This window comes from Xenopus laevis, chromosome 4L, assembly GCF_017654675.1.
Source record: "Xenopus laevis strain J_2021 chromosome 4L, Xenopus_laevis_v10.1, whole genome shotgun sequence".
NCBI lineage: Eukaryota > Metazoa > Chordata > Amphibia > Anura > Pipidae > Xenopus > Xenopus laevis.
Window position 1 is genome coordinate 147,106,770 of NC_054377.1, and position 17,225 is coordinate 147,123,994.

At 33.8% G+C, this 17,225-nt stretch overlaps 1 protein-coding gene across 39 annotated transcripts in view; it reads left to right on the forward strand.

Annotated features, from left to right (window-relative positions):
* The window catches only part of cadps.L (Ca2+ dependent secretion activator L homeolog), a 284,076-nt gene that overhangs the window by 190,382 nt on the left and 76,469 nt on the right, over positions 1–17,225 (forward strand). For 14 of the 39 annotated variants that reach the window (XM_041589293.1, XM_041589298.1, XM_041589301.1 and 11 more), the window contains 3 exons: positions 8,913–9,014; positions 13,495–13,601; positions 14,545–14,553. In XM_041589293.1, coding sequence (XP_041445227.1) covers positions 8,913–9,014; positions 13,495–13,601; positions 14,545–14,553 — 218 coding nt within the window. 39 annotated transcript variants of the gene reach the window in all.

Consider the following 17,225-nt stretch of genomic DNA (forward strand, 5'->3'; position numbering starts at 1 on the left):
TCAATGAAACCAGTGAAAGCTCAAAGAGTATTAAGTGCACTCCGAATCCAAAATGAGTCCATTATTTTCTGGAATATACTCCGACCAAATCCGCATGGGTTATTTGCCATTATTTATAAATAAATTTTTCCCGTAAATTCGATTCATATGAATTTTTCGGATTTTCCGCCCAGATTTTACAACATATTTGGATTTTTGCACAAAACCCAGCTCAGATCAGGATATTTTAGGGACTTCTCCCATTGACTTATATACAACCTCAACATTTCTGAGATGCCGGATTTTTGGATTCTGACTTTTTCCATTCTCGGGGTATAATAAATCACAAAAAATTTGGGTAGAATTTTTTCACAAAAAATTCAGATTTTATAGTAAAATAATTTATTTTTAATTGTGCTGAGTTTGATTCTCGGCTTCATTGTACAAATTGTACTGAGCACTTTGATAGCTTTTGGGCGTTTCCATTATAAGAAGGCATCTCTTTGAGAACTTACAGATATTCTATCTCACAGACCATAGATTTTTCCATAGACATCATCTATCAGAAAATCCTTTACTAACTACCGGCATATGTTGTATAGACATGTTATAAAGGAGCTCATATTTTTTCCCCTCTACCTGTGGAAGTTCCATCAATCTCCTTTGCAGTAAAGCACACTACACCTGTATTTTCCTGATGCTGATTCCCCCCCCCCCCCGAGTTTAATTCTGTATGAGTTGACTCTGAGGGGCAGATTTACTAAGGGTCAAATTTCGAGGCTTAAAAATCCTCGAATTCGACCCTCGAAGTAAAATCCTCCGAATTCGAATATCGAATTCGAAGGATTTACCGCAAATACTTCAATCGAACAATCGAATAAAAATCGTTCAATCGAACAATAAAATCCTTTGAATCGAACGATCTTAATCGACCGATAGAAGGATTTTGATTCGACCACCAAAAACTTAGAAAAGCGCTGGGGAAGGTCCCCATAGGCTAACATTGAACCTCGGTAGGTTTAAAGTGGCGAAGTATGTAGTCGAAGTATTTATTTAAAGAGACAGTACTTAGACTATTGAATGGTCGAATAGTCGAACGATTTTTACTTCGAATCATTTGAATCATTATATTCAATCAAATTCAATCTAATTTGACCCATTCGATGGTCGAAGTACCCAAAAAAATACTTCGAAATTCGAATTTTTTTCATTTGAATCCTTCACTCCAGCTAAGTAAATCTGCCCCTGAGTGTCAGGATGAAGAAGGGACCTTTTTTTTGCCATACACTAACCAGAATGAATAATCCCTTTAGGAAAAGAAAAGCTACAGTGAATGCAACTAAATCTTTAAAAAAAATCAATGCAATGATATCCAGTGATATTAGGCTGCAAAGTATACTAAATCTATCAACTTTATTTTACCAAATAATAACTACAAAAGCTAGTCATGACCAAGTTAGAATTATGATGATAAAAGAACAATATAGAGTTGTCGTAAATATTATTGGCCCTCTATTATTGAAAATCTCTAGTTAAAAAATAGTCCATTCCTATATTTTATGAGACTGAGGCTTGGCATTCTCGAATCTCTGATCAAGTTTATCAGACAGATTTATCATCTTTTATCAAAATAATACAGAGAAAAAGAATATAGTATACGTATAAGTATGCTGTTATTACCAGCTGAATGAGTGAGATATATCCAAACTAGAATCTTATATATCCCTACTTGGTATTAATATAATGCTTTGAGAAGATCCTAGATATGTTTTTATATTACATATATTTTCATGGTAGTGATTCTTTGTGTCTAGTCAGGCTAAACGCAAAATAAATAGTTCTCTTTTGTATTACCAATATTACGAATTATATCTTTTACAACATCAATTTGGTTTGGCTAAAAAGTGCTAAAATTAGGAATGCACCAAATCCAGGATTCAGCTCAGAATTCGGCCGGGATTAGGCTTTTTTCAGCAGGGTTTGGATTTGGCCAAATACTCGTGCCTGGCCGAACTGAATCATATGCAAATTAGGGGCGGGAAGGGATATCACATGACTTTTCATCACAAAACAAGGAAATAAAAATTTTTTTCCACTTTTTCCTTTCCTGCCCCTTATTTGCATATGAAAATTCGTATTCGGTTCAGTACTCAGCTAATCTTTAACAAAGGATTCAGGGATTTGGCCGAATCCAAAATAGTGGATTTGGTGCATTCCTAGCTAAAATACTGCAAGTACTGAAAATTTCTGCTGCAAACAGATCTTACAAAAAAACCTCTACTTTGATCATATTTTTTTCACTTCAGATTGCCAAAACAATATTAATTAGGATCTTTACACTCAAAACTAAGAAGATTCCTAGGTCCCCGAAGACAAAAAAAATGTTTCATTATGATAATAGAGGTTCTTTATTCATGATATCTGGATGCCCCTAAACTTCTAGACACCTCAGTATTATCACTAATTGTGATCCTGAACAGAAGCTGCTCAGATGAGTAGTGAAACGTCTTCATTGATTACTCAGCAAGTCCAGTTGTTTTTAGATTGACCTATACTAGATATACCATGACCTGGATGAATGAAAAATCTTCATAGTCATAGAGAAAATCTTGTTTATTGCAAGGTCAGTTCAAATTCATACTTGATTTAGTGCAGGTCACTTGTTATTATGTGTTGGACTTTTCATGAGGAAATTGCTAAATGCAATGGGGTATATTTGTCAAAGAGTGAAGTTAGATCGCCACTGTCCTCTAGAGTCAAATTCTGCCTATCTCCATTCATTTCTATGGGCTTTTTAAAAGAATGTTTATCAATTGGTGAAAGTGAAAGTTTATCCTTTGATAAATACGCCTTTTAAAATCCCATGGAAATGAATGGAGAGTGGCAGAATTTAACTCTATGGGGTATATTTATTTAAGAGTGAAGTTAGAGATCACCACAGTCCACTACTGTGAAATTCTACCACTTTCCATTCATTTCTATGGGATTTTTAAAAGAGCATTTATCAATGGGTGAAAGTGAAAGTTCACCCTTTGATAAATATGCCTGTAAAAATCCCATAGAAATGATTAAAGAGTGGCAGAGTTTCACAGTAGTGGACTGTGGTGATCTTTAACTTCACTCTTTGATAAATATACCCCTAGAGGACTGTGGCGACCTCTAACTTCACTCTTTGATTAATATACCCCTAAGATTACAGTTATTGAAGGAGACTGCACACTGTTAAGTGAACAAGTAGGTATTTTAACATTCCCCACCTTCTGTACTTGCAGCCACCCCAGTGCCTTTTTGGAGATCTTAAATACATGAACTTTTAGTTTGCAAGCTGCATTTGAAATACGGTGGTTTATAGTTTGTTTTGTGTGCATAAAATAATCATCTTCAGGATAACTGGACTGAAATATATCAGCATAGCAAAAAAAAAAATCTGATTTGTATGATGGATGGATGATGCCTGCCTTGACTAAATACATTTTCACTGTGTACCTCACCACTGGCTAGAATGATACTGCAACATTTTGGGGCAAATTAACTTAAGGTCGAATATTGAAGGTTAATTAACCCTCGATATTCGACTGCCGAGGTTAAATCCTTCGACTACGAATATCGAAGTCGAAGGATTTAGCGATATTCGTTTGATCGAACGATCAAACGAAAAATCGTTCGATTCGAAGGATTTTAATCCATCGATCAAACGATTTTTCTACGGTAGCTTTTAGGTGGCGAACTAGGGGGTAGAAGTTTTTTCTTAAAGAGACAGTACTTCAACTATCGAATGGTCGATTCGAGGTCAAAGTCCGAAGGTCGAAGTAGCCCATTCGATGGTCGAAGTTGCCAAAAAAAACATTCAAAGTTTTTTTCCTCTATTCATTCACTCGAGCTATGTAAATGTTCCCTTTAGTGTCCCATTATCAGCTAAAGCTAACATCAAAAAAAAAAAACTGACGTGAATTTCTTTAATTCACACTGGTTTTCAAGCCAAAAAAGCTCAGCAATTCCTGGAATTTTTACCAAAGGAAACAGTAACACCAAAAAATGTAAGTGTTTTAAAGTAATGAAAATATCTTGTACTGTTGCCCTGCACTGGTAAAACTGATCTGTTTGCTTCAGAAACTCTTCTATAGTTCATGTAAACAAGCTGCTGTGGAGCAATGGCGGAAATTGAAAAACGGCTATATCGCACAGGTTAACAAATGGATAACAGATAACACCATAAGACAGACAGAGCTTATCTTCTATCTGCTGTGTAACTTGAGCTTTTTCTCCTTTGAATGCCCCCATTGCTACACAGCAGCTTATTTATATAAACTATAGTAGTGTTTCTTAAGCAAACACAGCAGTTTTACTAGTGCAGGGCAACACTGCATTATATTTTCATTACTTTAAAACACTTTTATTTTTTGACGTTACTGTTCCTTTAAGAATAAAAACTTTGGAGTTTTCTTGATGATCCCTAACCTTAGTCAAATAAGGTCCCCCAAGTTTCTCATGATGACAGTATGCTACTTTAAGTTAAGGTGATATTGCCATTTCGAAAACCTTGGATTTCATTCAAGTGGAATGTTAAATAGGTGTTTCACTTGACTTCTTTGTAATTGGCTTCAACCTAGAAAAGCCTATGACATTTTTTCCTTACTACAGCTTACAGAAACAGTTAAGTTCTCTAAAGCATTTTTGATTGCCAGTCTACTAAAATGATCAGCTTTGTAGAAAGAGATTACGGAGTGAGGGGGAGGATGAGGGTGGTTATTGTGCCCTTTGTTAAAATATATGCAGCCCTTGAGGGTCATGAACATACTTTACATAGTGTAGTTCTGTTGCTTGTGAATCTGTAGCCTAGAGCCCTGAATGCAAGATGAACAAAATCACATTTCTCATAATGTCTGTCACATAAAACTCAAACAAAAAATGTGACATATAAATGTCGATATAGTTACAGCAATGTACATATAAAATAGATAGATGAGCCAAAACACATCAAAAGAATGCATAATGAAGTTAATTAATCCATCAGTCTTTTAACAAACCAAGGCATTCACATGCCGTCATTTGTATATCATGCATCTATGTGCTCTGTGCTCTTTTCCACAGACCATAGGCCACGTGGACGCCTATTTATTAAAGGTCTAATTTTAGTGGGTTTTTGAAACCACAACTAAACTCACTTTCTCTAAAACAACAAATGTCATGAAATTTATTAAAAGTTCTGAATAAAAAAAGTACAAAGAAAAAACGCTGAACAATCCTAAAAAAAAAGTATGAAGAATACCTCTAAAATCTCTTAATATTCATGTTTTCAGAAAATTACTGGCAAAAAAAAATCCAAATCCAAAAACCTCTAAAAGCTCTGTTTAATTAAAAGCAGCCCAATTGGATCAACGCAGCTCCCATCGTCTTTCATAGGACCTCAACAGTTTTTATCTGGAAAAGTTTTATATTAGAGGTTTTCGTGGTTTCCAATACTACATTATAATTTAAAACAACCAAATAATTTATTGCTTTTAATTAGAGCAGGCAGAAATAATTTAAATTAATTCTGAAAAAGGTGTCTGTTGGTATATATTGCCTGTACAGGGCTCGTACCAGTGTGCTTTAATATGCAAAATCAGGTTAAGATAGATAGATAGATAGATAGATAGATGGATGGATGGATGGATGGATGGATGGATGGATGGATGGATGGATGGATGGATGGATGGATGGATGGATGGATGGATAGATAGATAGATAGATTGATAGATGACAGATAGATAGATAGATAGATAGATAGATAGATAGATAGATAGATAGATAGATAGATCGATAGATTATAGAGAAATGGATAGATATATGATCGATAGGTAGATAAATAGATAGATAATAGATAGATAGATAGATAGATAGATAGATAGATAGATAGATAGATAGATAGATAGATCGATAGATAGATAGATAATAGACAGATAGATAGTTAGATAGATAAATAGATAGATAGATAGATAGATAATAGACAGATAGATAATTGATAGATGATAGATAGATAGATAGATAGATAGATAGATAGATAGATCGATCGATAGATCGATAAGAGATAGATAGATAGATAGATAGATAGATAATAGATAAATAATAGATAGATAGATAATAGAGAAATGGATAGATACATGATCAATAGATAGATAGATAGATAGATAGATAGATAGATAGATAGATAGATAGATAGATAGATAGATAGATAGATAGATAGATAGATAGATAGATAATTGATAGATGATTGATTGATAGATAGATAGATAGATAGATAGATAGATAATAGACAGACAGATAGATAGATAGATAGATAGATAGATAGATAGATAGATAGATAGATAGATAGATAGATAGATAGATAGATAGATAATTGATAGATGATTGATAGATAGATAGATAGATAGATAGATAGATAGATAGATAGATAATAGACAGATAGATAGATAGATAGATAGATAGATAGATAGACAGATAATAGAGAAATAGATAGCTACATGATCGATCGATAGATAGATAGATGATAGATCGATAGATAGATAATAGACAGACAGATAGATAGATAGATAGATAGATAGATAGATAGATAGATAGACATACAGATAATAGAGAAATGGATAGCTACATGATCGATAGATAAATAGATAGATAGATAGATAGATAATAGGTAAATAGACAGATAGATGATAGAGCTAGAGTTCATTATCAAGGATGGGAGGGATCATTGAAGGCTATAGTTTAGTGCCCAGGCTTTATCGACCAGTGCATTCATTTATATACAGAGACAGGAGCCTTTATATGTACATATAGGTGGTGATGTACCATATATATTTCCCAGCTGACCCCGGAGCAAAAACATTCAAGGCATATTTCTGTGTGCCCCGTGAAAGGAATACTATTTTAATTTTGAAAAATCCTTTTGCTTTGCTGGTATATTAAACGAACTGACAGATGGGTCAGGCTTTGATCGCTGCGTTCTAACATTTGGAATAGCAAGTAACATATTTGATGGAGCTGGCATGAATTTATACTGTTTGATTCAAGCCACAATCTGAGAGCCACTAGGATTTCACGTTGAAAATAATTAAAGGAGTTGGAAACAATTAGAAAGCACACATTTTGAAAAGTGACAGATGTTCTACATGTTTAAATTAGACAAAGGATATAAGAATAATTCATGGGTCATATTAACAACTGCTGTAATTTTATCATCTAATTTGTCAGGCAATATGGAAGATCTTAAAACATGTAATATCTTAGAGTTTCAATGACAGAACACTAAATACAGTGTGAGCTACACCACAAAACAAATGCAAGAGGAAATAAATAATGTGGGGTTGTTGCTTTTAATGAAATCCAAAGAGGGTTATTCAGTAAGTGAAGCAATGGTTGTCTCAGGCCAGTAATCTCTGGGTGATATTATTAAGGTTCAAACGAGAATTGGATATCACCTTAGTGTAGTTGTGTCCAATACTCAATCACACAGTGGTGGGGTTTGCCAAGTCCACATAAACATCAGAGTATAGACAATAATTCCATTGGAGAGCTGGTTACAATTGAGTGTAGTGTTTTATTAAAGATGCATAAGCACTACATGTTTCGGATCTCTAGGGTCTACTGCACCAGAGGAAGGACCCTAGAGGTCCGAAACATGTAGTGCTTATGCATCATTAATAAAACACTACACTGAATTGTAACCAGCTCTCCGGTGGAATTATTGTCTATACTCTGAAGTGATATGATTTAGCCTGGACCAAGTTTATGGGAATCATTCAAAGAGTCAAAAAGGTCATTGGCTAACTCATTAGTATGTTTGGACTTTGACCTGAGGTGTTCAACCTTTATGGTTGGCCAGAGCATCATAGGAAACAGGGAACCCAAGACTGGCTTGTATCCTTCTGTATAAACACTCAAATCATACATTGATATGTTTCAGTATTGTTCAATATTCAATCATAAATGATTTGAGAGCATGACAACACATAACCTACACCCATTGGTGCAGCTGAATCACATGGCAATGAATGGCTGATATACAAATACCTGAGCAACCAAATGCATGGAGCCACTCACTCTTTAAGCTAATTTTTCATGGGTGGATATTTGAACTTTGTTTTATATAAAGACACTTCCACACAATTTGTTATTCTTCCTATTGACGCTTAGAGTTGACTCTACTAACAGTCCAGTGCTCTGATTAGCCTCCTGTCCTATCCCTTTAGAGATTCTGAAGTGTAGTTTCTAACATTTCGTTGGCTACAAGATTCTTCTATCCCTACAAATATCAGTGTCTGAACACATAAATCAAACAACTAAAGGATGCCTGTTAATGCTTTCTAAAAAAAAAAAGAAGATAAAGCCAAAGTACATTAGTCTATAGTTCTCCATTAAGAAATTAATAGCTTGCACCCCTTCACATATAGAACTGAAATTACAATATGTTAATCTGTGTATGTTGATTGAAGTGTTATATTACAACTGTACTTTGTAATACCTTATTGTGAATTGCGGTTGCCTCGTTATTCACAATAAAGCTTGTAAAGAGATATAGTTTGGGATCGTGGTCAAACTATATCGGCGTGTTAACGTTCTTTCAGATAGTTTCCACCTGTCTAGTATTTTATGACAAGTTTCTTGTCTGTTTTGTTGTAATATTGCTACTTTTAGTATGTACAGTGTGACTTACTGTAGTTTGTTTCTATCAAGTAGCATAGTTTTGTATGTAGAGATGTGTTACGGAACTGCTGTTTCTTTATTTTATCATACTCGCCGTCCTTTCTTTGAACATTTCTATCTGCCATATTTGTGTTTTTATGTATGTATATATATATATATATATATATATATATATATATATATATATATATATAGAAAACCATGTACCTCCATCTTTATTTTGTATTCTCTTCTCTATCATGCATGACCAGTCCATCGGCCTAAGCCAAAACCACCTCCAGTACCTCCACCCATTCAAACGCAGGCTAACTTGTTAAATCAGAGGCTCAAGGGCATGAATAAGCAAATACCAAGTACTGTAATGGCTTCACTTTATAACATTTGTATAGAATAGCCACTTTTCCGCTTCCAGTAAACCTTCTAGAAGGACCCACAATGCACCACAGTACAAAGTTTTGCATTGTTGCCTCCTTACTTAGCTTTTAGCATAGTTTAGTTCCGTTGTAGACCTCAGAGCACTTTCAATATGTCCATTTTATGTCAAGCAATGTCTGGCACATGCAACATTATCAAATCTGAATGTCAGCACAAAATAACATTGTTGTTACATAACATTTTGCATGACAATTTTAATATTTATAAGTTTGGAATAATGTCTGAATTGTTTTCTCAATATAATGTACATGTTTATTTTTTATTTGTCAGTGCTCCAGCTGGTAATAGGATATTTAAAATTCTGATCAAAATGATGGTATCTCTTGTACTGAAATGTATTCTGGCTTATATTCCAAAATGTTGGTTTTTGAAATGTGGCAGATTAACATTCGTCTTCTTTAAAATAAAGCTCAGCTTATGCCTAATATTTATGCACATATTGAAATATGTAAAAAAATTTGCCTTGGCAAATAGGGATGGTGGACACTGCTGAACAGAACATCAAGTTATAAATGAAAACCTAGACTATTGCAAGACACTTTTTTTATGAATGCTTTCTGCATATATAAATTCTTATCTCAAAGACAAGAAAGTTTTCTGCATTTATATATTATAGTACATATGAACATTATATATACAGAGCCATGGATAACATGGAAAATATATGCATGTCACATGGCTTACTGCAATTGTGTATTACAACAAATGTTGTACCCTCATTTCTAAAATTCTAAGGGGGTTATTTATCAAAGTCCGAATTTATCTCAATATTTTCTGCTGCTCAAATCCGCTCAGGTTTTTTACACTTATTTATTATTAAATTTTCCCAAAGATTTGCTTTACGGGTAAAAATTCGATTTTCACCATCTCTGATTTTTGCGGAATTTTCACCAGAAAACTTCAGGGTATTGCACAAAACCCAGTGCACCTCAAAAAATCATTTGACTCAAATTGACTTATATGTAACCTCGACAGGTCTGAGATGCCGGATTTTCAGATTCAGACTTTTCCATCCTCAGAGTTTAATAAATTCCGAAAAAATCATAATTTTTCAAAAGTCTGATTTTATAACAAAAAAATCACAAATTTCGTGATTTTTGCATTCGGAGTTTAGTAAATAAATAACCCCCTAAATGTTTTAGAACTCACCTTGGATTTATACAATCTCTATATGATCTATGTCATCTCCCTTGCACAAAAAGCCTTGTGCAGTTATATATTTCTAATACTGAAAGCAATGTCCGTTTTTTTGTTTTTTTTGTCTATTTATATGTCTGAGGGTGTCAAATTATAGAGAATCTAACGGCATATTCCTGACTGACAGGCAGGCTATAATTGGTTTGCCATACATTATTCTAATGCTTGAAGATGTCTACCTTACTCTTGAGTCTTGCATGTGGCTGCTGATTTTATATTCAAATTAATTCATTCTATACAGAATAAATCTGTAACAAGATAATATACCTGACAAGAAAAATCTGTTATGGGATAATATACCTAACAGGTTTTTTTTGCACATACAAAGCATTTGGTCTTGAGTTGTATGAACTGATATAAGTCCCTGACGTACAACTTTACTTTTAACTACATCATTTACAATGAGAATGTTACTGAACCTTTTTCAGTTTTCAGATTTCCGAATAATGTTCACTTTTTCAGATATATTTATAAAGAGAAAAGGTGTTTCGATAAATGCTTGAAATGTGGTTGTTTGTGAGCCGACTGATAAAGAATCGCTGACTGTGTTACTCTCTTCTCAGGGGGTGATAAACAGCAGGCGTAAGAAGTGTAGACAAAATTTCTTCCCCCTGTCTGAAAAATAAAGCACATGCCACACCATATGCCTTGATATCAATCAATGAAAAAATAACTGTATGTTTGATGTGTTAAACCAGATAGCTAGCTACATTTGGAACCCAAATCCTTTAAAAACAAAAGTTTTTAAACTTCCTCAGCATTTATTTAAGCAATTGCTAGATTTATTTTTAGAATTTTTTTGGTAAATAAATGATTATATAATTGCGTTCAAACTTGACCATGATTTGGCCGTGAATTGCAATTTTTCCCTGCAACTTTTTCACAATCACAAATCACAGAAAGAGTCCGATTAGTTGTGATTTTTTTTTTTTTTTTTGCCTTGGTCATGAAATTCGATTTGAATTTGAATTTTAGAAACTCGACTTGGAAAAAAACTTTACTGTTGATCTAAAACAGTCTAAATCTAAAACAACTTTTACCTGACAAAGTTTTGTATTAGAGGTTTTTGTGGTTTTAGTGGTTTAAGTTGTATTAGAGATTTTTAAAACCACAATTAAACTCAATCTCTCTAAAATCACAAATGCCATGAAATTCATTAAAAGATCTGAATAAAAACAGTATGAATGGAAAAAACACTGAACCATCATAAAAAAATGTGAATATCTCTAATACCTCTAAAAGTTTTTTTGACAATTACTACCAAAAAAAATATCTGAAAAACTCTAGGGGGCAGATATATCAAAGGTCGAGTTGAATTTTGGAATTAAAAAAAATTGAATTTCGAGCTATTTTTGTGTACTTAAACTAAGCAATAGTCCAAATTTCCTTTGAATTTGCAAAAAATGTGAAAATACGAATATTGAAATTTATCATGTACTGTCTCTTTAAAATTTAGACCGACCATTTGCCATCTAAAACCTGTCGAATTGCTGTTTTAGCCTATGGGGGACCTTCTAAAACCTATTTGGAGTAAACTGGTGGACTTGGGAAAAACTTTGAATCGAATTTGATCGAATGTGCTATTCCTTCGATTCGAACGTTTCAAATTCAGCAGAATATGGAGCTATTTGATCAAAAATTGACCTATTCGACCCAAAAAAAATTTTTTGACTTAATTTCAATTTTTGAATTCGAATTTCAAAGTCTGAATGGTGAGAAAAAAAGGTCCAATAGGATTAGCGCAGCTCCCATTGATTTCAACTACTTTTACTTGGCACAGTTTTGTATTAGCATTTTTAGTGGTTTTTATACTTAATAAATCTTGAATTTTTAGAATTGAAATGAAATGAAAAAAAACCACGATTCTTACAGTAAAATAAAATTTTTGGTATAAGTCTAAAACGTCCAATATCTCACAAACTGTTTTAAAAAGAAAATTCATATAATTTATAATTTAATTTAGTGCTTTCGGTTTCAATCCCCCGTTAACCCTATACAAATACTATGATTAATGAGTAAAAGGTCTGGGCAATGTATTTGCTATAAGCAGTTTGTGTGTTTTCAGAGGTCATCTAGGAATTTAAATTCTTTACTTCTTTTGGGGGGTGGAGATATTTAAGTAGCATAAACAGATTTGAATAGATGTTTAAAAAGTAAGTGCTAATTTTGATGAACTGACTGAAATGAGTACTTAAGGGCTCTTACTCACTGGCGTTTTGACCTGCGCTCCCCTGCGTTCCGTTTTTTGGCGTTCAGCCGCAGGGCAGCGCAGGAATAGACGCAAGTCATTATTTCAAATGGGGCTGTACTCACTCAGGCGCGTGTAGGCGCCGAACGCAGGAAAAATGCAGCATGTTGCGTCTGAATCTGCGTTCTGCGCCTACACGCGCCTGAGTGAGTACAGCCCCATTTGAAATAATGACTTGCGTCTATTCCTGCGCTCCCCTGCGGCTGAACGCCAAAAAATGGAACGCAGGGGAGCGCAGGTCAAAACGCCAGTGAGTAAGAGCCCTTAGAAGGCTTTGTAAAAACAAGAATGCTTTCTGTGGCCAATGACTGCAATAAGATATTTAACCCTCCCATAGGCAAGCAAATAATATGTCGGCTAATGCAGCAGGTAACCAAGATTTGAACAGTGACTGGTGACCTCTGTATGTATATAAATTAAGGATTGTCAACAGTACTAGGCAGCAGGGAGTAGAGACAATATCACATACGTCAAAATAATAATATAAAATTATATATATATATCTATCTATCTATATATATATATATATATATATATATATATATATATATATATATCTATATATATATATATATGTGTGACTGTTTTTCAATGTCTATCTTCCCAACCACTGCTGGCTTTATTTTAACTTTTAAAATTCTAAAATTTATCATCTGAAATGATATTGATTAATAATAATTTTATTTAATATTATTCCAAATTTTTCAGATGGATAAGAATACTTGAAAAGAATCAATGTCTTATTACAAGTTTTATGGAATTGCAAAGCTGGAGCACTGTTTCTGTAGTTAACTAAGAATGTGATTTTTATGCTTTGTTTAATACTAATTATTTAGCACTCAACTCTTGCATGATACAGTTGTCCCATACAATGGAGTGTAACTAATCATGGAAGCTGCCGTCCCGGTCTGCCCCATCACGATTGTCTTCTAACTCCTTCTCTTGTACTTCAGAAAATGTAGGCCGACTAATAACGCCTGCCAAAAAGCTTGAAGATACAATACGGCTCGCAGAACTTGTCATTGAAGTTCTACAGCAGAATGAGGAGCACCATGCGGAGGTGAGGACCTCTTCCTTCTGTAGCAATTACGCCGTAACCAAATTCTGTAACAGTCTTAAAACTCAGATTGTGGCTTTGTCTAGTTGTGTACTATACTGATACAAAATAAGCACAGGTCTGTTTTTCTCGGAGAACCTTAACAGTGTATAAAAGGCAATGAGTGCAGCAGTATTTGGATAATTATAATTTTATTTAAATTAGACTAAGTCTACATAAAAATAATAATAGAGGCTTTGTATAAATAATATGATATTATTTTATATCAGATAGAAAATCCTTTTATACAATTAGAGATGCCACAGATCAATTATTTTATAAAAGAGCTTTTGTAAATCCCTTGTTTTCTATTGTTGAGAATTTTATTAGAAAATAATCCAGATTTCAGATTTTATTATCATATCCTAAATGATGAATTCATAGATTGTAACCCAGCTTGTCCTGTACAAGAAGAAATTCCATTTTACGAATAAAGTAACACATTTAGGCATTTTTCTAATGACCATTTTACGACTTTGTGTTCTCCTCCGTTTCGAATATTTTTTTTTTCTTATTTACCATTTTTAAGAGTTCTGCAAATTTTTTCTCTCCAATTAAATTTTTTTAAATATCAGTGTATAATTTATAATAGAGAATCATTCTAGGTGAAACCTTTATTGGTTAACGCAACCGTGACACATTTCTAGAAAACGTGGGTTTCTTCTTCACCCACACTAAAACCTCGGTCATTTAGTCAATAAATGTATCACCTCTATTCCTGTCGCTTTCCTGTTTCATCTAAAGGTAACAAGGTACAACCATCTACCTTGTCTTTTGTCAGTAGAAAGTTCCATTGCCTTTTTTTCTAATTCACAATAAGTCCAAAAGACCCAACTAATGCCTGATTGCGTATTTAAATTTCCTCCCTGTTTTCTATGATTCTTTCTATCTTGGATGGTCCTGACAGGGGAAAGAGGTATGTGGCTAAAACTCAACAGAGTCACCTGCTATCATATTTTGTGCATGTCCTTCATGTTTTTGATGGGATTTTACCTTTTTTTACCTCCTCCTTAGCTTTAGTTAAACTAATGTAGCAACAACCTCACTTTTACTGCTTGTGAAATCTTGTTTACCCTGCACCGTCAAGGTGTGCATTGATACTCCAGTTTGTGCATGCAGCAATGGGTGTATTTTACAAGCATTGCCGCTGTATCCCAGCACAACCCAACTTTCCTTGATCCTATCCTACCCCCTGTTTTTTCCCTTGTCAGCCCTTAGTAATAGTACTGTATGATACTAATGATCTAGCAGCATCTAAAAAGTGTTGTTTGGGAAAAGGGAAGAACATCAAACACATACAAGTGCAACCAATAAAAAGGAACCACAAACAATAGATTTGTTGTTGAAAATATAATATTGCATTTAAAAATTGTGATCCCTTATTAAATCATCTTTTTAAAGTAGTCCAGTGAATCACATATCATTAAACATTGCACTTTCAGTCTTAGAAAATTGATTTATACTGGCTATAGTTTTATGACTACATATGTTAAAATATATTTAGAAATTCGTGAAAAAAGGGAGATCTAAATTTTAGTAAACTGACCCCATATTGTCCGCCAAAAACTGCTTGGTAATCCCAACATAAGATGATGTTGATATATCTCTGATTATTTTGAAGAGCTATGAGTAGAGCAATTGTCAGGTTTAGGGAAGTTATACATACCCTTTAATATTTCGAAGGGATTTGATTTGCCCTACTGGTGGAAACTGCAAAAATAGTTTGATTGGGGAAAGGTATTGGCACTGGCCTCCTCCCCCGCCAGTTACTCATTTACTTGAGAAAAAATACATGTACCAGGTATTGGCGTTTATTTTTTCTCAACTACTGGTGGGAACTACCTCATAAAATTTATCTAATTAAAATATATGTCTCGTTTTTGAATTAGTACCGTGTTTTAATCCTGTCTATATTTATATTGCAAGGCGGTTAAGGCAGGCAAACCCTGACCATCATTAAGGTTATTCAGGCAACTGGTTCATGATGATGATGATGATGATGATGAAGTGCAACCAATAAAAAGGACAATAGATTTGTTGTTGAAAATATAACATTGCATTTAAAAATTGTTTTTCGTTAGCAGGGCTTTATTATGAAAATTCAGTGTAAATAGGGAACGTTAATTATATTTTAAAATCAGTTTGAGTCTGTATGAGTAAAGGGTCGATGCCATCTACGGGGAGCAGTTGCAAACATTCTTATCCATAGTTGCAATGCAAAAATTTTTGACGCTCATAGACTTTTATGGGCGTCGGCGGCGGATTTTTGGCGAAACAAAACGGGCAACAAATTCACCCATGCTTATGTTGCTACTGGCAGCTGTACTGGAGCCAGTTAACCCTAAAAGAAATACATTGACTTCTTATTCCTAGCACTGCTACACAAAAACACAAATTTTAATCGTTTTATAGCAGGAATCACTAGATTCATCCACTAATTTATTAATACATGTAATACTGAACACTAATTTAGCCTTCTTCAGTCAGTGAGTAATTGGACTAACTGTGTTTTTTTTGTACAAATGTCTGATTAAGGGCAGAACTGGATTCTGGTCAGACTATTGATCATTTCCTACCGGCAGAGCATCCAAAATTAGATATGGTGTAATTTCATATGTACTATAGATGATTCTTTCCTTGATATACATTTTTTTTGGAAACATTTTTTGAAATTGTCTTTAATGCTAAAAGATTGACTGACCCATTCAGTATTTAGCATGTTGCAATACATCTTTTTTGCTCCATAATTAGAAAATCAGTCAATGTTACTATTAGTTTGAAGCAGACCTTTTCATTTTTCACTTTTATAGATGTACTTCTGTCTCAACAATATAGCCAATATATTTTACAGTTACCGATGATCTTTGAGAGATATATATATATATATATTTGGTACAATGTGTTTTAAATAAAAGGTTACGATTTTAAAAGGGTGTGCCGGTTCAAAGATTTTTTTATACATGCACACCGAGATATATTTGAGTGCGGATACTCCAAGGACCTTTATATAAATAAATATATATATCTCAATCCATGAAAGCACTCACAGCAACAAAGAATAAACGTGTTTTAGTGAATCTTTAATTTTTGGATATGTGTCTCCTGGCATCAAAGGCAGTCTAGCTGGGGTTAGATTGAATATATTTACCCTCTCTTTGTTACATATGCTACATCTTTTTGAATTTTACTTTATGAAAGGTATGATTGAAGACAGGTCAAAAGTAATTTATAGCTGCCAAGGATTTTTTTTTTATAAAATATGTCTTAGAGACTATTTTTTATCTTACTCCAGACAGGATCCTTAGATCCATTTCAACCCATTTTGAATCATTTCTTGTATTCTTACTGAGTAGACTTTGATGCAAATATCTGCCTAAGCCCAAACTCAAAATATACATCCATTATCATCATCAAACAAAGGGGGCTGCCACAGGTTGCTTTCCTTTGACATCAATGTAAAACATACAACCACAGTCGCTTGTTGAAATGCAGCTGATCCATTCATTGGGTAAATTAAAAGTACATTTGATCTAATACCAAATCACAGTACTGAAAATTGAGCTGGAACTTTATAAATGTAACAAAACA